The sequence below is a fragment of the Homarus americanus genome, unplaced genomic scaffold (assembly GCF_018991925.1).
Source record: "Homarus americanus isolate GMGI-L3 unplaced genomic scaffold, GMGI_Hamer_2.0 scaffold44041, whole genome shotgun sequence".
Classification (NCBI taxonomy): Eukaryota; Metazoa; Arthropoda; class Malacostraca; order Decapoda; family Nephropidae; genus Homarus; species Homarus americanus.
Window position 1 is genome coordinate 1 of NW_024757119.1, and position 26,928 is coordinate 26,928.

General features: G+C 44.7%; 1 protein-coding gene across 1 annotated transcript; it reads left to right on the forward strand.

Annotated features, from left to right (window-relative positions):
* Positions 1–8,191: 8,191 nt before the first annotated feature.
* On the forward strand, positions 8,192–26,562 carry LOC121857372 (integrin alpha-V-like). Its single transcript, XM_042353380.1, has 5 exons — positions 8,192–8,207; positions 23,986–24,190; positions 24,746–24,954; positions 25,095–25,369; positions 26,558–26,562. Coding segments are annotated over exons 1-5 (696 nt in total). The 5' UTR covers positions 8,192–8,205.
* The last annotated feature ends 366 nt before the right edge of the window (positions 26,563–26,928 follow it).

Here is a 26,928-nt window from a genome sequence, read left to right on the forward strand (position 1 = left end):
TCCAGTTACGTGCTAACTTGTTCCAGCCGTCCACTACTCTTTATTTCCAAACCACGTTTACCCATATTTCGCGCCTAAATTCCAATTATTTTAATGAAACATTGTTACGAGTTTGCTCCTGGTTGATAGTTTGGAGTTCCTTTTGTAATGTCCGCTTTGTTCAGCCCTGACTTTCCATTTCCATAGCTCCTGGATCATATCGCCCTTGCCCCACAGTCTCTGAGGGAGTGCAAATTGCTGTTTTAACCTTCAGTACCTTTATGTTCCTAATGCCCGGGATTAGTCTTGTCATTCTCCTCTGAATTCTTTCCAAGGATTCTATGTCCATTCTGTAAATATCGTACAGAATTGAACTGCAACCTAAATGAGGTCTCTCACAAGCGCAGATATAGTTTTAAGAGGACTCGCTAGTCTTGTAATTAAGAATCATTTAATGTCCCTTTGTTTTGCTATGTAAATATATTTTTTATGGGTGTATTTTGTGTTGTAGTGTATGTGTGATCTTCTACTTCTGAAAACTCTATTTATGAAAAAATCTCTGAACTACAGAACTAATACGTCAAAGAAACCTGACCTAACCTTACCTAACTTCCCAGCAGGAGGCCCCGCCCCCAGACCCCGCCGTTATATTAAACAGGAAAGTATTTTTGATATCTGGGTACTAGTGAAAGAATTTGGTGGGGAGGGGTCAGCGTAATTTTACCTGTTTAGTGGACAGGAGAGTACTGAACGGGCCGGTTGTAAACACACAGATGACACGCGGTGACTTTGCAGATTTCCTGGAGTGAATATTTACAGTAATAATTCATCTTTCTGCCATTTCTTTCCAAAAATAACAGACCATCCAAGAATGTGTTGAAATGTAACGCACCCATCTTAAAGTCCAAGAAATAAAACATTAACTCTTTCTAGAAACTGGTGAAAACGTTAAAACGAATCTAACCAGTGACTTAATATCAAGAAATTAGTATAGTGACCATAACATCAGTTCATACACTTTCCTCTCTCAAATTTTATCGATATATTGGACATTTCTAGTTTTGATACTGTCACGACCATACCCTCCTCCTACAAAGTTTGAATATTACGGCGTTAGGGCCCGTCCTACAATTGGTTTACGTCATATCTGTCCAACAGGTTAGCATGTCTGCTACAATAATCATCAATCTGACTCTCACCACTTTTTGTATGGCATCCCTGCTAAGCCTTCATTCTCTTTATCCTGTTGGTCTTGTTGTACATAAATGATATAGTTCTACGCCAGCGCACTCGTAAATACAACTTATTTGCCGACGATAGTAACCTTATGCCAGCACTGAACACTGAATTGACTAAAAGTCAGACCTGGGCAACACGTAATAAACTGACTTAAACTTGACAAAAAAAACCCACAAATGACCTGTCATTCAGAAGGAAACTTTCTACTCCCCAGACTGGACAACTTGCACTTTGGAAATACAATCTTCAAACGTGAATCAAAATATTTAATCTCCTCTGAGTTATTAAGATGATAACCAGCAGGAGGAACCACATCGGGCCATTCAAAGTAAAGTCAATAAACAAAAAGGTATTTTTGTGTCAAACTTGACAGTCACTCACTCAAGCAGCAATGAAAGAAATCTATCATAATCTTGCTTACCAACACCTGGATACATCATCACATGAATTGTAGCCTCTGGCTCTTCAGAAACACAACCCTGGATCACTTGCACAGAAGAGAGTTGTGCGGACAATGACCTACTTGAAAAACTCGATTTAATTATCAAACAATTTGTTAAATTGAAAAATGTTAAAATTCCAAGATATTAACACCTACTGCTAGCTTATTTGTTTACAAACTGCCAATCATTTGGTTGGACAATAATCATTTCCAGGTGTTCCTTGAATAATCAGAGTTACTAAGACCACCCCCATGCGCTCCTCTCAGTCCCAACCCATAAAATATCACGGTGTGAAGGTGGAACAACTACCCCACCCATCCGAGCAAAAGACTATGCTCCTCTTCCTTTTAAATCATCTCAAAATTATATTGTATAAGTATTAATTTTTGTAATACCTACTTTATTCCAACTTTTATTGTACCACCAAAACCATATATCAGAAATTATTATGTAGATAGACAGAAATTACCATTGCAATGATATTATATTTGCCAACTAGACATGACCCATAAGCTACTGCTTCCTCTTAATATTATATATCAACTCCACTGTATAATATGTATGTACTTATAATATAAATGTAAAAATAATAATAAAATGAATATATATATATCGAAGTGATAAATCGTGGCAAGAGCCTGAGACAGGTCTTGCGACCACCAAGCTATTGTACTATTCCAGATAGATTCTAATGTTACATAATACTTCCTTTGAGATAAAATGTACAGCATACATCATGGCCTAAAAAAGAGAGCTCAGGCTCTCAACCGGTCTGTCAAGTTAATATTGTTATTATTTTCCACTCTGTAATTGTGTTTCTTCTGGCTAAATAAACTGTTTCGTCAAGCCAGTATCCTCATCACCAGGGGGGCCATACTTCGGCACAGTGGCAGGGTGACATGAACGGAGACAGGCTGGCGGACGTGGCTGTGGGTGCCCTGTGGCACACACACCTTCAAGGCTCTAGGACTACGAGGTGGGCTGGTGACACTCTACACCCAAACAATTGCAGGTATGGTGACTACGCTTGTACCACCCAGCAGGGTGATTAAAATTGCCACCTGAGGTATAAGATTGTGTTTATTATTGGCCGTCTGGAGAGTCAAGGCAGTACATAGATAGTGGTGGCTCTGTTAAACTGAAAAAAATAATTTTATTGATAAACATGTACTCGTATCCAAACCTAGTGACCCAATCTAACCTAACCAATCGTAATCACCGAACCTAAACCTCACCTAACCAAACCTCACCACCAAACCAAACCAAACCAAACCAAATTTAACTAACTAAACTAAACTCCAACTTGGGTCCAAACCAAACTAAACCTAATCCCAATCCATACACCCCTTCCTCTACCCCACAGCACAACTCCAGCTTGAAGCCTGTATCCGTTCACGCAGTCACTTCAGAGATTTACATGACCTGGCTGTGGGGCAGGACGGTCCTAGTGGCAGGGGAGGTGCTCCAGCATCTTCCTAGGCAGCCCTAAAGGTCTCAGACAGAAAACCTCACAGGTGGAAATAATAGAGGTAATTTGTTATCCATGTTTACAGTCTTAAAAGTTGTTCTGTGTTATGTCGATTGAACAGGCTTTTGCATGGTTTAATTTGCTTGGTATAACCTTTATTACTAGTTTGGGGTATAGCTTTGTTTACTTGTTTCAGTGTACAGCTTTTAAGTTTACTTTTGGGATATAGCTTTGCTTCACTTGTTTGGTGGTATAACCTTATTAATTTGTTTGGGTAGCTTTGCTTACTTGTTTGGTATAGCTTTTTGTCATTTTTTTGTGATATAGCTTTTGTTTACTCTTGTTTGGTGGCATAGCTGTTTACTTTTGGGGATATAGCTTATTTCATTTGTTTGGTGGTATAGCTTTTGGTTTACTTAGTTTGGGGTAGCTGGCTTTGTTTGAGGGGCATAGCTTTATTTAATGTTTGGGGGTATAGCTTGTCATTTTCGTTTTGAGGCAGAGTTTTTGTTTATGTTTGGGGTATAGCTTTTGTTTATTGTTAGGTATAGCTGTTTACTGTTTGAGGGTAGTTGCATATTTGGTTAGCTTTGTTTACTTAGCAGCTTTGTTTACTAAAGAGGGCAGCTTTGCTGTTTACTTGTTTGAGGGTTTTAGTTACTTCTGCTTGAGGCATAGCTTGTTTTCTGCTTGATAGGTAGCTTTTAAAGTTTACTTATTATTAGGTTTGTCTTTATGGCTTTTTGTGTCAAATTAATCCCCGTATTCTATCTAATTACCAGTTTACTGACGTTCCTGTGCAGGTATTTCTGTCTAATTACTGTTTACTTGACGTCCCCTACATATTTGGTTTATCGTCCCTGGTATTTTGCTCCATGTAACTGTTTACTTGACGTCCCCTACCAGGTACTACTGTCGAGTCGCTGGCGCAGGAGAGGCGTGAACACCTTCAAGTACTTGATATAATAACTTGGACAGGGAACGAGAGTACCTAGACTGTAGTTGGCGCCCACGACACCACAGCGCCTTGCCTTCCAGACCTGTCGCAGGTTAACGCTACCATTAAGTAAGCATCTCTCTGACTCACCCAGACTACTGTGGAGACTCACCTTAGATCCTGTTTATGACCTACCTAGACTGTCCTATGGCTCACCCAGCTGTTTATGATCTAATCATACCAAGAGACTCACCTGACCATGCAGACCACCCAGACCTGCTTACAGACCGTCTTAGACATGTAACAGCCTTAACCTAAATCCCAACCTAACTCCAACCAAACTAAACCTAATTTAACCCAACCAACCTACCCCACTTAACCTATCATAACCCAACCCAACCAAACTTAACTTGCATCCAAACCTAACCTGAATCCTCCCAAGAGTGAAGGACTTAGAATGTCAGCTCAGACTCACTGAGGTGCCATGTGTGTCTAGTGCCTGCCTGAAGTTACACTGGTCACCATGTCCCTAATCTTACGTACCCCACCTTTGGGTGTGTGACAGGTATATTTTTCTGTCTTATTTCCTGTTTCTCTCCTCTCTCTCTCTCTCTCTCTCTCTCTCTCTTTATTCATCTATTTATCTATATCTTTTCTCCATCTTAATCTCTCCCAAATCTCCTTATTAATTTAATTTAATCTAAATTAACTTAAGTTAGATTAGATTGGGGAGATTATTAATTTGAAAGTCAATTTTATTCTAGTTTTGTGTGGTTAGTTTAGGTTAAATGACGTTAGATTATGTTAATTGAGTTTACTTTGTTAGTTTATGTTAGGTTAGTTAACTTGTATCTCATCATAAAACTTATCTTGTACCTGGGTCAAAGATAGTTGGTGTTGTTAAATGAGGTTAGGTAGGTTAAATAAATGAGGTTAGTAGGCAACAGAAACTCATGTGTGTGTTCCTGTGTATGAGATGGCGGTGTGGGGTGAGGGTAATACACTTGATCTGCCCAGGATGTTCTTCTTTACACCGTGAACGAGAGTCTTCCAACATCACCATGAACCTGAGGAAGGTTGTCGAGAACTGCACTACTGTGTACACCTTATATCTCTGTGAGTACTGTACCTAACCTAATCTAACCTAACCTAAGCCTGTTCTGTGAGGGTTTGAGAGAGTTATGTGTTTTGTGGGCAGAGTATTCCCATACTAGTATATCCAATATACCCCTTAGTATAACCAACATATTCCAGTATATCCAATATACCACTGTATAAATAACATATTCCAGTATAGCTAACATACCCTGTTTTGTTTTGTTTGTTTGTTGTTTTGTTTTGTTTTTGTGGTTTGTTTTGTTGTGGTTTTTGTTTTTGTTTGTTTTTTGTTTTTGTTTTTTTGTTTTTGTTTTTTGTTTGTTTGCAGTATATCCAATTACCCCAGTATAACCAACATACCTGTTTTTTTGTGGTTTTTTTTGTTTTTAGTATATCCAAATATACCCCAGTATAAACAACATACCCAGTATACCAACATACCTCAGTATATCCAACATACCCCAGTATAACCAAGATATTCTAGTATATCCAACATATTCTAGTATATACTAACATACCCCAGTATAACCAAATATACCTTAGTATATCCAACATACCCCAGTATAATCAACATACCCCAGTATAATCAACATATTTCAGTATAACCAACATATTCCAGTATCCAATTTGTTTTGTTTTTGTGCATACCCTAGTATAACCAACATACTCCCCAGTATAACCAACATACTCCAGTATAATCAAATATACCCCAGTATAATCAACATACCCTAGTATATCCAATATACCCGTTTTTTTCAGTATAACCAACATACTCCCAGTATGTCCAAGATAATTCCAGTATAACCAATATTATTCCAGTATATCCAACATACCTAGTATAAACTAACATACCCCAGTATATCCAACATATCCAGTATATTCAAATATACTCCCAGTATATCCAATATAATCTAGTATATCTAACATTATTTCAGTATATCCAACATACTCCAGTATATCCAATACCCCAGTATAACTAAATATTCCCCAGTATATCCAATATACCCTTTTTGTTTTTTGTTTTTTTTGTTTGTTTTTGTTTGTGTTGTGTTTTGTTTTTTTGTTTTTTGTTTTGTTTTGTTTTTGTTTTTTGTTAGTATAACTAACATACCTCAGTATATCCAACATACCAGTATAACCAACATAATTCAGTATATCCAACATACCCTATATAACCAACATATCTCCAGTATATCCAACATACCCTAGTATATCCAACATACCCCAGTATATCTAACATAATCCAGTATATCCAACATACCTGTGTGTTCCAGTATAACCAACATACCCCAGTATATCCAAATTATACCCCAGTGTAACCAATTACCCAGTATAACCAACATACCCCAGTATCCAACATACCCAGTATAACCAAATATACCCCAGTATATCCAACATAGCTGTTTTGTTGTTTGTTTTGTTTGTTTGTTTTGTTTTTGTTTTTGTTTTTTGTTTGTTTTGTGTTTGTTTTTTGTTTTTGTTTTGTTTTCCCAGTATATCCAACATACCCCAGTATAACTAACATACCTGTTTCCAATATAATGTTCCAAATATACCCCAGTATAACCAACATACCCTAGTATATCCAAATATACCCCAGTGTAACCAATTCGTATAAATTTTTTTGTTTTGGTTTCCTAGTATAACCAATATACCCTATATATCCAACATACCCCAGTATAACCAACATACTCGGTGTTTGTTTTGTTTTTTGTGTTTGTGTTGGGGTTTGTTTTTCAGTATAACCAACATATCCCCAGTATAACCAAATTATAAGGCCTCACTTTAGAAAACGGCTGTAGTGTATAAGGCTTAATTCAATCATAATCATCACTTGTTGCAACCTTTTTTGTTTGGCTGGCACCATTCCCTTTTGTGATTGGTTGTTTTGGGCCGTCATCCATCTCACTAGGGTAGTTTTCCTTTAAATATCCACTGAGTCGTTAACGGGTGTGTGTGTGTGTGTGTGTGTGTGTGTGTGTGTGTGTGTGTGTGTGTGTGTGCAGACTTGTTATCCATCTTCTACCTTCTGAACTGCGTCTTGTACACATGACACACATCACACACACGTACACACACACACTGAGTCTCTGGTCAAACTTGTGCCCCTTAAGTAGTGATGATGAACAGGTCTCTCTCTCTCTCTCTCTCTCTCTCTCTCTCTCTTTAATCCTGTGTCTCTCTCCTCTCCATTACATTTGTTCCTCGTGACAACTGACTCCTTGGTGGCGGAGATGGTAAGCGGGTTGGTGGAGGCGGCAGGGCTCAAGAATCTGAGGGCCCGTGTTGGTTCCATTCGTCCGAGAGTCAGACCATTGCTGCTTGGTCCTGATCAAGAACAACTGTGGGACGATAATGTTGTGTTGTTGGTGGGGTGTTGTTGTTTGTGTGTGTGTGTGGGGGTTTTTGTGTGGTGTGTGTTGTGTTGTGTGGGGGGGTGTGTTGTGTTTTGGGTGTGTGACCTTGACCTAACCTGACCCTCCTCCACTGTCGATATGTAGTGATTGTGTCTCTATGACCTGACCTGGACCTGACCCTCCTGTCACTGTCGATATGTGAGTGTTGATTGGGTTCTATAGTGACCTGACTTGACCTGACCTTCTTCGTTACTGTTGATATGAGTGTTGATAAAAGTCTCTTGACTCTGACTGACCTGGACCTGTCCTGGGTCTCCTTCAGTCGATATGTGAGTGTTGATTGTGTTCTTTACAGTGACCTGACCTGACCTGACCTGACCTGATCCTGGTTTTCCATCACTGTCGATATGTGAGTTGATTGTTCTTATAGTGACCTGACTTGATCTTGACCCCTTCCGTCACCATATGTGAGTGTTGGTTGAAATCTGTGACCTGACCTGACCTGACCTTTGGACTCTCTCCGTCACTGTCGATATGTGAGTGTTGATTGTGTCTCTATAGTGACCTGACCGACCTGACCTGGGACCTGACCTCTCCACTGTCGATATGTGAGTGTTGATTGTGTCTCTATAGTGACCTGACCTGACCTGACCTGACCTGACCTACCTCTCCGTCACTGTCGATATGTGAGTGATTGTGTTCTGTGACCTGACCTGACTTTGACCTGACTTTCCGTTACCGTCGATATGTGAGTGTTGATTGTGTCTTATAGTGATCGACTTTGACTCGACCTTGACCTCCGTCACTGTCGATATGTGTGTTGATTGGTCTCTATAGCGACCTGACCTGACCTGGACTGATCCTCTCTTCCTGCTATATGTATGTGTGGATTTGTCTTTGCAGTGACCTTATCTGATCTTGACTTCTCTGTCACTGTCGATATGGTGTGTGATTGTGCCCTATAGTGACCGACTTGATTCCGGATTCTTCCGTCACTGTCGATATGTGAGTGTTGATTGTGTTCTATAAGTGATCTGACTGATCTTGACCTGACCTCTCCGTCACTGTCGATATGGAAGTTGATTGTGTCTATAGTGACCTGACCTTATCTGACCTGACCTGACCTCCCGTCACTTTCGATATGAGTGTTGATTGTTCTTTGTAGTAACCTGACCTTATAAATCGGTTCTGACCACCCTCCATCACTGTGATATGAGGTTGGATTGTTCTATAGTGACCTGACCTTGACCTGACTTCTCCGTCATTGTCGATATGTGAGTTGATGTTCTATAGTGACCTGGACTTCCTGACCTTGACTCTCCGTTATTGTTGATATGAGGTTGATTGTGCTATAGCGACCTAACATAATCTAACCTGACCTGACCTGACCTAACCTAACCTGACCTAACCTAACCTGACCTAATCTAACCTAACCTAAATCCTAACCTAACCTGTCAAAATGTAACCCAACTTTAAAAACTATATTCTTGTTACTAGAATTAAATTGTATAGAAAACAGAATCTATGTAACTTGATATTAACCTGAAATATTGCTTATTTACTGTATCTTCCGTCACAGAGATCGACTTTATCCAGGCATAAATAATATACTCGTTCAAGGAGGTTTTATAGATTTCATGAGATTCAGCGACTGATTGTATTGATTATTTTACAGAAGCTTTATTTCTTGACTGTTTGTGAGGTGAACTGTATCCGGGTTACAGAGTTGTGAGGACAGTGGGTTTAGTCAAGAGTTACAGGGGACGGATTACAGGTAGATACAGTAAAGTTAAATAGTGGACTACAGACAGGTAAATAATTAGTATAGGCAGAATACAGAATATAATGAAGATGGGAGGTGATGGTATAGAGGCTCGGGTTATTATTGGATAGATCACCTGAAGAATTGTCACCCCAGAGTCTGCAGGGTGACGTCTTCAGGATCCCTATTGTACTGTAAAATTCAATCATACCATCATCACAACCATCACCACCACACCACCACTACCATCACCACCACCACCACTACCATCACCACCACCACCACTACCATCACCAACCATCACCACCAACACCACCACTACCATCACACCACTCACTACCATCACCACCACCACCACTTTCACCACCACTACCATCACCACCACTATTACCATCACCACCACCACCACCACATCACCTCTACCATCACCACTACCATCACCACCAATTACCCCACTACCATCACCACTACCATCACCACCATCACCACCACCACCACTACCATCACCACCACCACCACTACCACCACCACTCACCATCACAACTAACACCACTAACACCACCACTACCATCACTACCATCACCACCACCATCACCACCACCACCCACCACCACCAATAACATCACCACCACCACCACTACCATCACCACCACCAATTTTACCACCTACCATCACCACCACCACCACCAATTAACCACTTAATTACCATCACCACCACCACCATCACCATCACCCACACCACCACCACCACCATCACTACTACCACCACCACTACACCACCACCACTACCACCACCATCACCACCACCACCACCACCATCACAACCAACACCACCAACAATCACCACTACCATCACCACCACCACCACCTGCCACCACCACTACATCACCACCAACACCACCAACCACCACCACCATCACAACCAACACCACCAACATCACCACTCACCACTACCACCACTATCACCACTACCATCACTCACCACCACCACCACTCACCACACCACACCACCACCAATATCACCATTCCCACTATCACCACCACCACCACCACCACCACCACCACCACCACTACCATCACCACTACCACTATCCCACTACCATCACAACCAACACCACCAACAACCACTATCCACCACTACCACCACCACCACCACCACCACCACCACCACTATCACACCAATTCACCACTACCATCACCACCACCACCACTACCACTATCACCACCACCACCACCACCACCACACCACCACTACCATCATCACCACCACCACCACCACCACTACCATCACAACATCACCACACACCACCACCACTATCACCATCTCCACCACCACCACCACTACCATCACAACCAACACCACCAACACCACCACCACTATCACCACCACCACCACTATCACCACCATCATCACACCATCTACCATCACCACCACCACCATACCATCACCAACCACCACCACTACCATCACCACCACCACCACCAACCATACCATCACTACCACCACCACCACCACCACCATCACCACCACCACCACCACCACCACCACTACCATCTCCATCACCACCACCACCACACCACACCACCACCACCACCACCATCACCACCACCACCACCCACCACCATCACACCACCACCTACCATCACCACCACCACCACTACCATCACCACCACCACCACCACCACTATCACCACCACACACCACTACCACACCCACCACCACACCACACCACCACCACCACCATCACCACCACCACCACCACCACCACCACACCACCACCACCACCACCACACCACCACCACCACCACACACCACCACCACCACCACACCATCACCACCACCACCACTCACCACCACCCCACCACACCACCACCACCACCACCACCACATCACCACCACCACCACTACCATCACCACCACCACCACCCACCACCATCACCACCACCACCACCTCACCACCACCTTCCACCACACCTCCATCCAGCTACCCACTACTGCCACCAACTACCACCACCACTACTACTACCACCACCACCACACTACCACCACCACTACCACCACACTCACTGATCCACTTCCACCACCACCACCATATTTGCATTGTACATGAGATGACCATTTGACGTGTGTGTGTGTGTCCCTCTCAAGTCTGTCTGTTCTCTGGCACCTTATACCTGACACTTGGAACCTTATACTTGACACCTGGCACCTTATACTTGACACCTGCACACTATACTTGACACCTGGCACCTTATACTTTGACACTCTTGGGCACCTTATACTTGACACCTGGCACCTTATACTTGACACCTGGCACCTTATACTTGACACCTGGCACCTTATACTCGGACACCTGGCACCTTATAATTTAACACCTGGCACCTTATACTTGACACCTGGCACCTTATACTTGACACCTGGCACCTTATACTTGACACCTGGCACCTTATACTTGACACCTGGCACCTTATACTTGACACCTGGCACCTTATACTTGACTGTTCCTATACTTGAACCTGATCTATACTGGCACCTGGCACCTTATACTTGACACCTGGCACCTTATACTTGACACTGGCACCTTATACTTGACACCTGGCACCTTATACTTGACACCTGCACTTGCAGACACCTGGCACCTTATACTTGACACCTGGCACCTTTATACTTGACACCTGGCACCTTATACATGACACCTGGCACCTTATACTTGACACCTGGCACCTTATTGACACCTGGCACTTTATACATGACACCTGGCACTATATATGACACAGCACCTATACGACACCTGGCACCTTATACTGACACCTGGCACCTTATACTTGACACCTGGCACTTTATACTTGACACATTTTAATCTTTACACTTGAAATGTTTGAGGTAGTGTTGAGTGTTGAGTGTAGTGTTGAGTGTTGGGTGTTGGAGGCAGTGTTGGGGTGTTGGAGGTAGTGTTGGGGTGTTGGAGGTAGTGTTGAGGTGTGGAGGTAGTGTGTTGGAGTGTTGGAGGTAGTGTTGGGGTGTTGGAGGTAGTGTTAGTGTTGGAGGTAGTGTTAGGGTGTTGGAGGTAGTGTTGGGGTGTTGAGTGTAGTGTTGGGGTGTTGGAGGCAGTGTTGGGGTGTTGGAGGTAGTGTTGGGGTGTTGGAGGTGGTGTTGAGGTGTGTTGGGTGTTATAGTGTTGGTGTGTTGGAGGTAGTGTTGGGGTGTTGGAGGTAGTTTGGGGTGTTGGAGGTAGTGTTGGGGTGTTGAGGTAGTTGAGTGTTGAGTGTTAGTTGGAGGTAGTGTTGAGGATGTTGGAGGTAGTGTTTGGGTGTTGGAGGTAGTGTTAGTGTTGGAGTAGGAAGTTATGTTGGAGTGTGGTGTTGGAGGTAGTGTTGGTGTGTTGGAGGTAGTGTTATGTGTTGGAGGTAGTGTTGGTGTGTTGGAGGTAGTGTTGGGGTGTTGGAGGTAGTGTTGGGGTGTTGGAGGTAGTGTTGTGGGAGGTGATAGTGTTGGAGGTTGGAGTGTAGTGTTGGGTGTTGGAGGTGTGTTGGGGTGTTGGAGGTAGTGTTGGTGTGTTGAGGTAGTGTTGGGGTGTTGGAGGTAGTGTTGGTGTTGGAGTAGTAGTAGTGTTGGAGGTAGTGTTAGTGTTGAGGTAGTGTTGAGTGTTGATAGTGTTGGGGTGTTGGAGGTATTGTTGGGGTGTTGGAGGTAGTGTTAGGTGTTGGAGGTAGTGTTGGGGTGTTGGAGGTAGTGTTGGGGTGTTGGAGGTAGTGTTGGAGTGTTGGAGGTAGTGTTGGGTGTTGGAGGTAGTGTTGGGGTGTTGGAGGTAGTGTTGATGTTGGAGGTAGTGTTGGGGTGTTGGAGGGTGTTGGAGGTAGTGTTGGGGTGTTGGAGGTAGTGTTGGGGGAGGTAGTGTTGGGGTGTTGAGAAGGTGTGTTGGAGGTAGGTAGTGTTGGAGGTAGTGCTGGTGTTGGAGGTAGGGTGTTGGCGGTAGTGTTGGTGTGTTGAGGTAGTGTTGGGGTGTTGGAGGTAGTGTTGGGGTGTTGGCGGTAGTGTTGGTGTGTTGATGTAGTGTTGGGGTGTTGGAGGTAGTGTTGGGATGTTGAGGTAGTGTTGGTGTTGGAGGTAGTGTTAGTGTTGGCGGTAGTTGGTGTGTTGAGGTAGTGGGAGGTTGGGATGTTGGAGGTGTGTTGGGGTATTGAGTGTTGGAGGTGGTGTTGGAGAAGGAGGGTGATGTCAGATACGGCTGTAACCAGACACCACCACTATGATGGTCTCAGGATCGGGTGGTGAGGGTGGTGGTAGATGGTGGTAGTGGAGGTAGGTGGTAGTAGTGATGGTGGTAGTGGAGGTGGTAGGTGGTGGAGTGATGGTGGTAGTGGTGGTGGTAGTGATAGTAGGATGGTGGTAGGAGGTGGTAGGAGGTGGTAGTGGTGGTAGATGGTGTATGGAGGTGGTAGGAGGTGGTAGTGGTGGTGGTAGTGATGGTGGTAGGTGGAGGTGGTAGTGATGGTAGTAGTGATGGTAGTGGTGGTGGTGGTGGTAGGTGGGTGGTGGTGATGGTGGTGGTGATGGTGGTAGTGGAGGTGGTGGGTGGTGGTAGTGGTGGTGGTGGGAGGTGGTTGGTGGTGTGGTGGATGGTGGTAGGTGGTGGTGGTAGTGATGGTGGTGTGGAGGTGGTAGGTGGTGGTGGTAGTGATGGTGGTAGGTGGTGGTAGTGATGGTAGTAGTGATGGGTGGTGGTGGAGGTGGTAGGTGGTGGTGGTAGGATGGTGTAGTGGAGGTGGGTGGTGGTAGTGATGGTGGTAGAGGTGGTAGGAGGTGGTAGGTGGTGGTGGTAGTGATGGTGGTGATGGTGGTAGTGATGGTGGTGAGGTGGAGGTAGTGATGGTAGTAGTGATGGTGGTAGTATAGGTAGGTGGTGGTAGGAAGTTGGCCTTTGCCTGTGTGCCGGCCCTGGGTTCTCCTTGGCACCATATATGGCACCCACCCCCCACCCCCCTCCCCCACCCTCCTCACACGCCTGGTAACCTACCTGACGTAGCTCTAGCCTCGGGGGAAATGGACATGGCCGGCCTCTTGGAGGGTGGAGAGGGGGAAGAGGGGGTGGAGTCAGAAGTCTTATGTGGTTGTTGTGGTGATTGTTGTTGTTTTAAGGTATCAATGACTGTATAATAATTGGTTTACACATTGTTTGCTGCCTTTTGTGTTTGTTGTTTGTATATTGACGTTGTTTTTCTTTGATGTTCCTTGTTGTTTTCACTGTGATTTGTCTACAGTTGTTTGGGTGTGTCTACATTTCCATTAATTTGTCTATTCATCTTGTCTGCTTCTTCCTAATTTGTTCGTTTCAAAGTAGCTAGAATTAACTGCTAATTATAATTTGTCTGCTAATTCTACCTAATTTAAAGGGAAAAGAAAAAGGACCTCGATTGTGTCATGTCTTCCTGTGATACCGCTCTCTCTCTCTCTCTCTCTCTCTCTCTCTTGATGCTCTTTTTGTTTTTCTTTTTGTTTGATGGGATTAAATTCTATCCCTGCCAAGTCAAAATAGTGCATTCATTTGTATTATCTTTTCCAGTCTTAATCCTACTTGCAGAGATTCAATCACATGATACTCCTCTTCGATCCTCTTTTGTTTTCCTGTAATTAACGTATATAAATTATGTCTTATTGTGCCAAAAATACAAAGTCGCTGAAAACACTACAATATGCAATTTTTTTCCAGTCAGATCTATTTACGGATATTTCAGTCTTCGAGTAATAGTTAATGTCATAATTACAAATCATAACCGTGAAATGACTCAAAAGGAGGTAGAATTATGTTAAGGTGCTGTTATTACTGGGGAGGAGGAGGGGTTATAGTAAAGTTACCATGTAGGTGTTATATAATGTTACCTAATAGCCAACTTTGAAATGACCTTTGCCATTGTTCAGTTTAATGTCTCATTGTTATTTAATAGTTTCTTAACGTGTGTGTGTGTGTGTGTGTGTGTGTGTGTGTGTGTGTGTGTGTGTGTGTGTGTGTGTGTGTGTTGCTTGTAAGTTGTCAGTTGGTAGGTGTATTATTATTATTATAATTATTATTATTATTATTATTATTATTATTATTATTATTATTATTATTATTATTGTTATTATTATTATTATTATTATTATTATTATTATTATTATTATTGTTATTATTATTATTATTATTATTATTATTATTGTTATTATTATTATTATTGTTATTATTATTATTATTATTGTTATTATTATTATTATTATTATTATTATTATTATTATTATTATATTATTATTGTATTATTATTATTATTATTATTATTATATTATTATTATTATTATTATTGTTATTATTATTATTATTATTTTATTATTATTATTATTATTATTATTATTATTATTGTTTTTTTTATTTTTTTTTTATTATTATTATTATTATTATTATTATTATTATTGTTGTTTTTGTTGTTGTTGTTGTTGTTGTTGTTGACCAAATATAAGAACCCCGGGCAACCTCGTTATAAAGAACCACAGGAAATATCTTCGCTATAATGACCAGACACGTGACCACACCAGCCTCAACTCATTAGGAATTCAATTCCTTATACGACGCGGTGAAGGGATCCAATTCCTCGGTAGAAGGGCCATCCTTACTCACACAAGCCCCAATCCCTTTATACCACGGTTATCAACTCCAGCCTAGGATTAAACGGTTGAGCCTGTTGAGTGTTCTCCCATCTCCTTTAGTGGGATTTGATGCTTAGGAGTGATTTTTAAGAGGATTTGGTTTTAATAGTTTATTCTTTTTCAACGGATTTGAATCTTGTTTTAAGGATTTGATTCTTTTAAGGATTTGATTCTTTTAAGGGGAACTGATTCTTTATAAGGGATTTGATTCTTGTTAAGGATTTGATTCTTTTTAAGGGATTTGATTCTTTTTAAGGGGAAACTGATTCTTTATAAGGGAATTGATTCTTGTTAAGGGATTTGATTCTTTTGGGATCTGATTTTAAGGATTTTCTGTTTTTAGAGATTTGATTCTTAGTTTATAAGAATTTAATTGCATTTAGTGATTATCTTTTTATCATTATTTTATGCAATTTGGTTTAATTTTATTTACCTTAAGATTCAATTATTCTTAAGATCTAATCCTGTAGTGAAGTTTAATCGCATTCATGTAGTTCAATCCTTTTAAGTGTGTGTGTGTGTGTGTGTGGTGTGTGTGTGTGTGTGTGTGTGTGTGTGTGTGGTGTGTGTGTGTGTGTGTGTGTGTGGTGTGTGTGTGTGTAATAATAAAATAATAATAATTGACGGTTTATTGAAAGTTCTGCAGCCCGAAGGCTGAAAATATACATTGGACATAAATGACTTATTACATACATTGGTGGTTTAAAAAAAGCCTTCGTTAGAGAAAGGTGAAGAACATACTGTGAACATACAGATTAATGTAGGTGTTGAACAGCAAAAACGTAGTGTAGTAACTCCTCCCAGATGGTGTTAGGAGGGACCTCACGTGGTGTAGTAGTTCCTCACAGATGGTGTTATGAGGGGCCTCACGTGGTGTAGTAATTCCTCACAGATGGTGTATGAGGGGCCTCGTGGTGTAAATTCCCTCACAGATGGTGTTATGAGGGGCCTCACGTGGTGTAGTAATTCCCTCACAGATGGTGTTATGAGGGGCCTCACGTGGTGTAGTAATTCCCTCACAGATGGTGTTATGAGGGGCCTCATGGTGTAGTAATTCCCTCACAGATGGTGTTATGGGGGCCTCACGTGGTGTAGTAATTCCCTCACAGATGGTGTTATGAGGGGCCTCACGTGGTGTAGTAATTCCCTCACAGATGGTGTTATGGGGCCTCACGTGGTGTGCTCATCCTTCGCAGATGGTGTTATGAGGGGCCTCACGTGGTGTAGTAATTCCTCACAGATGGTGTTATGGGGGCCTCACATGGTGTAGTAATTCCCTCACACATGGTGTTATAGGGGGCCTCACGTGGTGTAGTAATTCCTCACAGATGGTGTTATGGGGGCCTCACGTGGTGTAGTAATTCCCTCACAGATGGTGTTATGGGGCCTCACGTGGTGTAGTAATTCTCAATGGTGTTATGAGGGGCCTCACGTGGTGTAGTAATTCCCTCACAGATGGTGTTATGAGGGGCCTCACGTGGTGAGTAATTCCCTCACAGATGGTGTTATATGGTGAGGAGGTGTGGTTCCAGGCCTTCCTATCGTAGACGGATTAACACATCGCTGGTTGTTGTTGGGTCTCACGGGCCGTTATCACTGGGTACCTGGGACCTCACTGTGTGAAGGTTAACTTGGGTACGACTGTTACTGTTGAGTTGTTCTCACTGACTTAAGCACTGTTCACCACTGTTCACCTCTGTTTAACACTGGTTCCGTTCCTTTCCTAAATGAAATAGTAACTTCTGGCGTGAATTGATATTCCGGTGGGGAGGAGGTTCAGGGAGGGGGTTGGTATGGGCCAACAACAGTTGACCTGGCTGCTCCGAGAGGAGCGCCAGGTACGTCTTGACCCTTCGGTGGTGTGTGTGTGTGTGTGTGTTGTTTCCTTTTTGCATCGCCAACCACTTATGTGTACGACTTCCCTTCTCTTTGTTTACATCAATCAGCTGATCTTGACCATAGCGATCACTTGACGTTCTTACCTTGCCATCAGCCGCTCGTTCTCAGGGTCCATCATGGGCAATCATCTCCTTATATAGCTTATCTGGCAGTCGACCATATGAGTCTCACCGGGTTATATTAACGAGATATATACTGTGTAACCTGGATTTAACACACGGGATAATACTTGGGTTATATTTGGTTTTGTGTGTTGTAATACTGTTGTTGTTGTGGTGTTATTATCTTTGTTGATGTTTTATGTTGCTCTTCATTTTTAAGTTTCTTCTTCTTCTTCTTCTTCTTCTTCTTCTTCTTCTTCTTCTTCTTCTTCTTCTTTTCCTCTTTCTCCCTCATCGTCTTCCTCCTAATCCTCCTCTTCCTCTTCCAAATAAGAAGAACCAGTGGACCAGAAGGAAGGAGATGAGAGAAGGAGAGAAAAGGAGAAAGAGGAGAGAGAGAAAGGAAGAGGAGGTGAAGAAGAAACAGAGAACAAGAATAAAAACTAACACGACAAATATAACAGATAATATACATTCATTTACCTCCCCACCCTCCCTCCCCCTCCCTACCCACCCCCTCCCTTACACCCCTCCTCCTACCCCTCCCCCACCCCTCCCCTCCCCTACCCCACCTCTCCCCACCCCACCTCCCCTCCCCTACCCCCCCTCCCCCCCCTCCCCTCCCCCTACCCACCCCTCTCCCCTACCCCCCTCCCCTCCCTCCCTTCCCACCCTCTCTCCCCTACCCACCCCCTCCCCTCCCCTACCCCCCTCCCCTCCCCCACCCACCCCTCCCCACCCCCTCCCCTCCCCTACCCCTCTCCCCTACCCCACCCCCTCCCTCCCCTCTCCCCTCCCACCCTCTACCCTCCCCTACCCTCCCATCCCTCCCCTCCTCTACCCCCCCTCCCCCCACCCCCCACCTCCCCTCCCCTCCCCCACCCCCTCCCCTTCCCACCCCTCCCTCCCCTCCCCTCACCTCCCACCTCCCCTTCCCACCCTCTACCCTCCCTACCCTCCCCATCCCCCTCCCTCCTTCCCACCCTCTCCCTCCCTACCCACCCCCCTCCCTACCCCACCCCTCCCCTCCCCCACCCCTCCCCTACCCACCTCCCACCCCTCCCCACCCCTCCCCACCCCTCCCCTCCCCTACCCACCCTCTCCCCCCACCCCTCCCTCCCCACCTCCCTCCCCTACCACCCCTCCCCACCCCTCCCCTCCCCTACCCACCTTCTCCCCCACCCCTCCCCTCCCCTTCCCCTCTCTCCCCTCCCCACCCCCTCCCCTCCCCTACCCACCTCCCCTCCCCCTACCCCACCCCTCCCCACCCCCTCCCCTCCCCTACCCCACCCCTCTCCCCTACCCCACCCCTCCCCTCCCCTCAGGTCCCCAGCCCACCCTCTACCCTCCCCTACCCTCCCATCCCTCCCTCCTCCTCCCACCCCTCCCCACCCCTCCCTCATCCTCTACCTCCCCTTCCCACCCTCCTACCCCTCCCCTACCCTCCCATCCCCCTCTACCCTCCTCCCCTCCCCTCCCTCCCCTCCCTCCTGTACCCACCCTCCCTTCCCTCCTCTTCTCTCCCCTCCCCACCCCTCCTACCCACCCCCTCCTTCCCACCCTCTACCCTCCCCTACCCACCCCTCCCCTACCCTCCTCCCCTCCCCACCCCTCCTCCCACCCCTCCCCTGCCCTCCCTCCCTCCCCTCCCCTCCCCTCCCCTCCCCTCCCCCCTACCCCCTCCCCTACCCACCTCCCCCTTCCTTTCTGGTTACTGTGGGGCTCAGAACACTTTGGAGGCCATCTTGGACTGTCTTAAATCTTCCGTATTGGGTTTGACTTACGAACCTTTAAGAAGGTTAGGTTGGGATTATGTTGGGGTTAGGTTGGGATTGGGTTGGGTTAGGTTGGTTATGTTGGGTTAGGTTATGTTGGTTGGGTTGGGGTTACGTTGGATTACGTTTGGTTGGGTTGGGTTGGGTTCGTTTTGGTGGGTTCGGTTGGTTGGGTTATGTTGGGTTGGGATGGTTACGTTAGGTTACGTTTGGTTAGGTTACGTTGGGTTACGTTGGGTTACGTTAGGTTACGTTAGGTTAGGTTGGTTGGGTTGGATAGGTTAGGTTATTTGGGTTTGGTTGGGTTTGTTAGGTTAGGTTGGTTGGGTTATTGTTTGTTTGGGTTGGTTCGTTGGTTGGGTTGGGTTACGTTGGGTTGGGTTGGTTGGTAGTTGGTTACGTTGGGTTGCGTTTGGTTAGGTTGGGTTGGGTTAGGTTGGGTTATGTTGGGTTACGTTGGGTTACGTTGGGTTTGGTTCGTTGGTTACGTTGAGTTACGTTTGGTTAGGTTAGGTTGGGTTGGGTTATGTTGATTACGTTGGGTTACGTTTGGTTAGGTTGGGTTATGTTGGGTTAGGATAGGTTAGGTTGAGTTACGTTTGGTTAGGTTAGGTTAGGTTATGTTGGGTTAGGTTAGGTTAGGTTATGTTGGGTTAGGTTACGTTTGGTTGGGTTAGGTTGGGTTGGGTTACGTTAGGTTACGTTAGTTGCGTTTGGTTACGTTTGGTTGGGTTAGGTTAGGTTATGTTGGGTTGGTAGGTTAGGTTAGGTTAGTTTGGTTGGGTTGGTTGTTATGTTGGGTTAGGTGGTTGGTTATGTTGGGTTGGGTTACGTTTGGTTAGGTTATGTTGGGTTGGGATAGGTTAGGTTGGGTTATGTTGGGTTAGGATAGGTTAGGTTAGGTTGGGTTACGTTGGGTTACGTTGGGATTACGTTTGGTTAGGTTAGGTTAGGTTATGTTGGGTTAGGATAGGTTAGGTTAGGTTATGTTTGGTTAGGTTGGGTTACGTTATTTTTGGGTTAGGATAGGTTAGGTTAGGTTAGGTTAGGTAGGGTATTGACCTGTGTTTGACCTGTAGTTTAACCATGACTCAGCCGTGTACCCAAGATGGTGTCTGGGGGGTAAGTGATGATCGTCCTCCTTATTCCCTCTTCCTGGATTCCCTCCCCACCCCTCCTCTCTTCATCCTCCTCCTTCTTCTTCCCTTTCCCTCCCCTCCCCTCCCTCCTCCTCCCCTCCTTCCCCTCCTCTCCGTCTGCTGTGATCTGATTGACGTGTTTTATTATAGAGATTCACACACACACACACACACACACACACACACACACACACACACACACGCAGGTAGCCTGACACCAAACCAACAAATAAGACTTGACTTTTAACTGACACTCGTAGCTGACTGATGGGCTGATTACAACATGGTGGCTGAAGGCTGACACTCTCCCCTCACACCTCCTCCCTCTCCTCTTGCTGTCAGGGCCTTACGAGCTCCTGTCTATGGTAGAGTCCTTTCACGCGGTACGAATCACCGATCGTCCTGGGAAAAGTACACGCGACATTATTAAGGTAGTAAGTACTTGAGGCGTCAGTAGAGTAGTTGATCGTCCTGGGAGAAATATAAATGATAAATCGTCCTGGGAAAAGTACTTGAGACGTCAGTAGAGTAGTTGATCGTCCTGGGAGAAATATAAATGATAAATCGTCCTGGGAAAAGTACTTGAGACGTCAGTAGAGTAGTTGATCGTCCTGGGAGAAATATAAATGATAAATCGTCCTGGGAAAAGCACTTCAGATGGCAGTAGAATAGTAGATTCTCCTGGGAGAAATATAAATGATAAATCGTCCTGGGAAAAGTACTTGAGACATCAGTAAGGTGATATAGCGTCCTGGGAGAATTAATAGGCATTAGAACTTCCTGGGAAAAGTAGTCCGGGTGTCAGTAAGGTAGTAAATCGTCCTGGGTGAAGTACTTGGGATGTTTATTGGCTTGGTACGTGTGTGTGTGTGGCGGACTGGGACATGTTGTTGACCTATATGGCAGGTTAAGGACTGGTTTCATTGAGCTTTGAGTTATGACGTCAGTGGTACCCAAGGGTCAGAGGTCACTAACGGGGTGATTGGGGTCAGGAGGGGGGAGGAGTGTGGTCTTGTTTGTGTTATCATTGATGTGACAGATAACATGTTGATAACGTGTGTTCTCTCTGTAGCCTTGATTGTTATACCTCTGGCAACTCCGTCCGTCTCTCTCTCTCTCTCTCTCTCACATAACCTAACCTAATGTCACTTAACCTAACCTAATCTAACCAAGTTATGAAACTATCTCCTTCTCCTATTACCCACACCTCTTTCATTACTTCTAGGGATCGTTGTAAGGTTATTCTTCGTAGGGCCAAACGGAGTTTTATACAAACACCGCTGTCCTGACTAATTCTTCGTCTAGTAATCCTTCTGGTCCTTAACCAAAAACATCTGTAACAACTTCTGCACTTCTTTTCCTCCTCTCTTCCGACCTGATAACTCTATAGCCAACTCTCCCCCTGACAAAGCCAACCTCTTTGGCACCTTATTCTCCTCTAATTCCACCTTTGACGATTCCCACTCAGTCCCTCCTACTCCTGCTCCTCCTACTGAACCTATGCACTTTCCTATAATCTCCACTCGTAGGGTTGTTGGTATGTTATCCAGGTTGGATGTGAGTAAGGCGCATGGACCGGACGGAATACCCCCTCGTGTTCTGAGGGAGTGTGCTGAAGCCCTAGCCCCTGTGCTTGCTCGTCTCTTTCGCCTCTGCCTCAAAACCTAAACTTTTCCTTCTTCTTGGAAGCATGCCTTGGTTCAGCCCATCCAGAAGAAGGGTGACCATTCTAATCCCTCTAATTATCGCCCCATTGCCCTAACTTCATCCCTCTCTATGATTTTCGAAACTATCTTGAACTCCCATTTTCTCCGTCTCCTTGAATGCCTTTCTCTTTCGTCGGATCACCAGTATGGCTTTTGCCAGGCGAGATCTACTGGTGATCTGCTCTCCTACTGCACCCATCTTTGGTCATCCTCTCTTAGGGATTATGGGGAAACTTTCGTCGTGGCCCTCGACATTTCCAAAACATTTGACAGGGTATGGCACAAGTCTTTGCTGTCTAAACATCCCTCTTATGGTTTCTCTCCCCCACTTTGTTTTCTAATCTCCAGCTTCCTTGAGAACCAAACCATGGCAGTTGTTGTCGAGGGATCGATCTCTCGCTCTTTCTCTACCAATAGTGGTGTCCCACAGGGTTCTTTTTATCAATGATTTACTTCACACTGCAACTAATTCTATCCATTTTTACGCTGATGATTCTACTCTTCACTCTTCTTCACATTTTCCCCTTCCCTCTAACTCTCAAACTAGATCTGTTTCTAGAGCTGATATCATTACATCTATCAATGCTGATCTGTGCAGCATCTCCGAATGGGGAGGTAAAAGTTTGGTTAAAGTCAATTGTAATAAAACTCAGTATTTACCAATTACATTTTCTAAATTGGATGATCTCCCACCAATCACATTTCAGGACGCTATCATTCTGCCAAATTCTAAAATAGATATGCTAGGCCTCACCATTTCCTCTAATATGTCATGGAAGCCACACATCCTAAAGCTGCCTCCCGAAAGTTGGGAATGCTGTACAGATGCCGTAGCTACTTCACTCCTGGGCAGTTGTTTTAAGTTTAAAACTTGCAGTACTGCTCTCACATCTGGGGTGGCTCTTCTTCTGTCCAACTGTTAGATTGGGTGGAATCAAAGGCATTTCGTCTTATTAATTCTCCTCCTTTAGTTGACAATCTTTCTTCCCTTTCTCTTCACCACAATGTTACTTCACTCTCTCTCTCTTTTACAGGTACTTTAACGGGCAATGTTCGGTGGATTTGGCATCCTGTGTACCGCCGGCAAGGCCGTGGGCTCATAACACTCTTTCCTCACACAGCTAAACTGTGGAATGCTCTGCCTTCTTCTGTGTTTCCATACTCATACAATCTGTCTCACTTTAAAAAGCTGGTTTTCCGGCATCTTCGTGGTGTAGATTAATATAACCTTTTTCTTTTCTATTTTGAATTTTTTTCTGTTCTTATTTTTTCGCCCCCTAGGCCCCGTTGTGGGTCGTTCGACCTGTGCCCGGTTGGGCTAATTCCCGTAAAAAAAAAGAAAAAAAAGAAAAAAACTAACGTAGCCTCACCTCACCTCACCTCACCCTTGTTATATCTACACACAGGGATGCTGGGGAGTATGTGCTGGGGTCTGAGAAGGACCTTGTGGCCACGGCCAGAGTCCAGAACGCCGGGGACGACGCCTTCGAGGCCAAGCTGGTGGTGCAGGTCCCCAGGGGCGCCGCCTTCACCAAGTTCCTCCTCCTGGCCAACACCGCCGTGGATGTCACCCCCATCTGCTCCTCCAACACCAAGGGCGACCTAGAGGAGGTGTGTGTGTGTGTGTGTGCGTGTGTGTGCGTGTGTGAGTGTGTGTGTGTGTGTGAGTGTGTGTGTGTAAATAATAATAATAATAATAATTAACGGTTTATTGAAAAAGTTCTGCAGCCCGAAGGCTGAAAATATACATTGGGCATAAATGACTTATTACATACATTGGTGGTTTAACAAAAGCCTTCATTAGAGAAAGGTAAAGGAACATACAGTGAACATACAGATTAATGTAGGTGTTGAACAGCAAAACGGAGTGTAGTAACTCCCTCCCAGATGGTGTGTGTGCGTGTGTGTGTGTGTGTGTGTGTGTGTGTGTGTGTGTGTGTGTGTGTGTGTAAGAGAGAGAGAGAGAGAGAGAGAGTGGAGAGACATTAGCCAGACAAAAGTGAGAGAGAGAGAGAGAGAGACAGAATATAATGAACACTAGAGTGCAGACTATGAAACAATACAAACCCATTAGTAAACTTTTAGGTGTACATGTACGTGTATACAAACGTCCAGGTGTAAATGTAGGTGTAAACACAAGTACACACAACAGTCTGTGTACCCCAGGTGGTGTGCGACATGGGCAACCCATTGCCAGCGCTGACGAACGTGAGCCTCGAACTGGTGTTCCAACCTAAGCATGACCAGGTGAACGACACAGCCCTCGAGTTCCACGTGAGGGCGACCTCCACCAACCCCGGGCCGACCTCAACACCTACGACAACCACATGGCCCTCGCCCTCCGGTCACCGTCAAGACCCTCATTGTAATAAAGGGTGAGTCTCTATGGGGTTAGGTTAGGTTATATATATATATATATATATGAGATAAGGAAAATAATTATGTTTTTGTGAATATTTCTGTTGATCCGAAGTTAACTTCAACCACCACACACTCACCTCTCCCTCTCCTACAGGATATCGTGGCCAGACGGACCCTTTGACTACAACGCCTCCTCTACGGGATGGGCCTGGTGGGTGAGGGGCAGCATCACCCACGAGAAGATCGGCCCCAGGTCACCCATGTGTGAACGTCACCAACAGGGGCCCCTCAGACCTGCCCTCCGCCCTCATCTTCCTCCTGTGGCCCTAGGACTCTCTGATGACCCACTACTCTATCTCCTCGATGCTCCTGACGTGGCCCAGCCAGCCGTGTGTCATTCTGTACCTGACGTCAACTACCTGGGCCTTGGTGAGAGAGAGAGGGTATTTAGGGTACCATAACATTATATTAAGATGCCTTATGACAATTGATACCCGTTGTCTGTATTCATGAGCGTATGTATGTATGTATATATGTATATTTAAATATATTGTTTATTTTTCCACAATATATCCACTTTTCAATAATGGACTATATCATCTCTGTTACATTGGTCACTAGTACGGTGTTACTAGTACGACCAGGTATTACTTTGGCTAACTAACAATGTATCTCATAAAAGTATCTGTCCACACTGTGTAAAACATTATGAGACCATGGATGATAGATGTTGGGACATGCGTCTTGGGATATGCGTCTTGGGACATGCATCTACTCTGGGATATACAGTAGTTTTATGCAATGTGTATTTCGGTATAAGTAATATAATGTTTGGTTAGTATGATCAGTGTGCCACTGCCATACATGCCAACCCTCCCGGGACACACTGCCACACATAGGATAGACTTATAGCAACGGATTTAAGTTGGATACAGGATAGGACTCGTAGCAACGGATTTAAGTTGGATAAGTTTAGGTTTAGGAGGGAAATAGGAAGGAACTGGTTCACAAATAGGGTGGTGGACGAGTGGAACAAGCTTACCAACTCTGTAGTAAGTGCTGGAACGCTGGATAGTTTTAAAAGGAGGCTAGATAGATTCATGGATGATAGAGAGTGGTAGTAACTCTCGACAGGAGCTGCCATGCACAGGCCAACCGGCCTATTGCAGACTCCTTATTGTCTTATGTTCTTATGCCAACCCTCCCGAGACATCACCAGTTGGCTGTAGCATTTCGGAAGTCACCAGACCCATCCTGGCAGATATTTTTGGAGATACTGTACATAGACCTAACCTAACAATATACATAGACGGTGCAGGTATACTAACAATATACATAGACGGTGCAGGTATACTAACAATATACATAGACGGTGCAGGTATACTAACAATATACATAGACTGTACAGGTGTATATGCAGTACAAATAGACAATAGACTAACTCAACAAAGCCATCCTATGTTTGTTTACCTAACCAAACTTAACCTAGCCCAACCTAACCTAACCAAAACCTAGCTAACCCACAACTAACCTAACCCAACAACCTAACTAACCCAACAACCTAACCTACAACCTAGTTCAACCTAATCTAACCTAATCTATCTCTGGTTCCCACAGGTTGATGAATCGACGTATGACCACTTGACTCTCGGATCAGACCACTCGGTAGATGGCGACACGTCCTTCCTCCTCCCACGACATCCCAGAAGAGGAGGAGGAGGGGGAGTGGAGAAAGAGGAACACCACCGCAGGAGACGCCACGAACAGCGCCACCTAGGAGCTCAGAACCAGAAGGAGGAGGAAGAGGCGGAGTGGGCAGGATTGGAGGAGGAGTTGTCGTGTGGGCCAACTAACTGTACCAGAGTGGTGTGTTCTGTCTCCCGCTCAGAGCCACCGAACATATCGTCGTCCACGTCAGGTCCAGGCTCTGGGTCGATACCATCCAGAAGGTAGGAAGGTCGTCATCCTCGTACCTCACGGGGCCTGGT

What these genes read in the sequence shown, in the direction of transcription:
- LOC121857372 (XM_042353380.1), top strand. An exon ending in CCAAGGGCGACCTAGAGGAG is followed by an intron (nt 24,191 to 24,745) that starts GTGTGTGTGTGT and finishes TGTGTACCCCAG; the next exon opens with GTGGTGTGCGACATGGGCAA. An exon ending in GACCCTCATTGTAATAAAGG is followed by an intron (nt 24,955 to 25,094) that starts GTGAGTCTCTAT and finishes CCTCTCCTACAG; the next exon opens with GATATCGTGGCCAGACGGAC.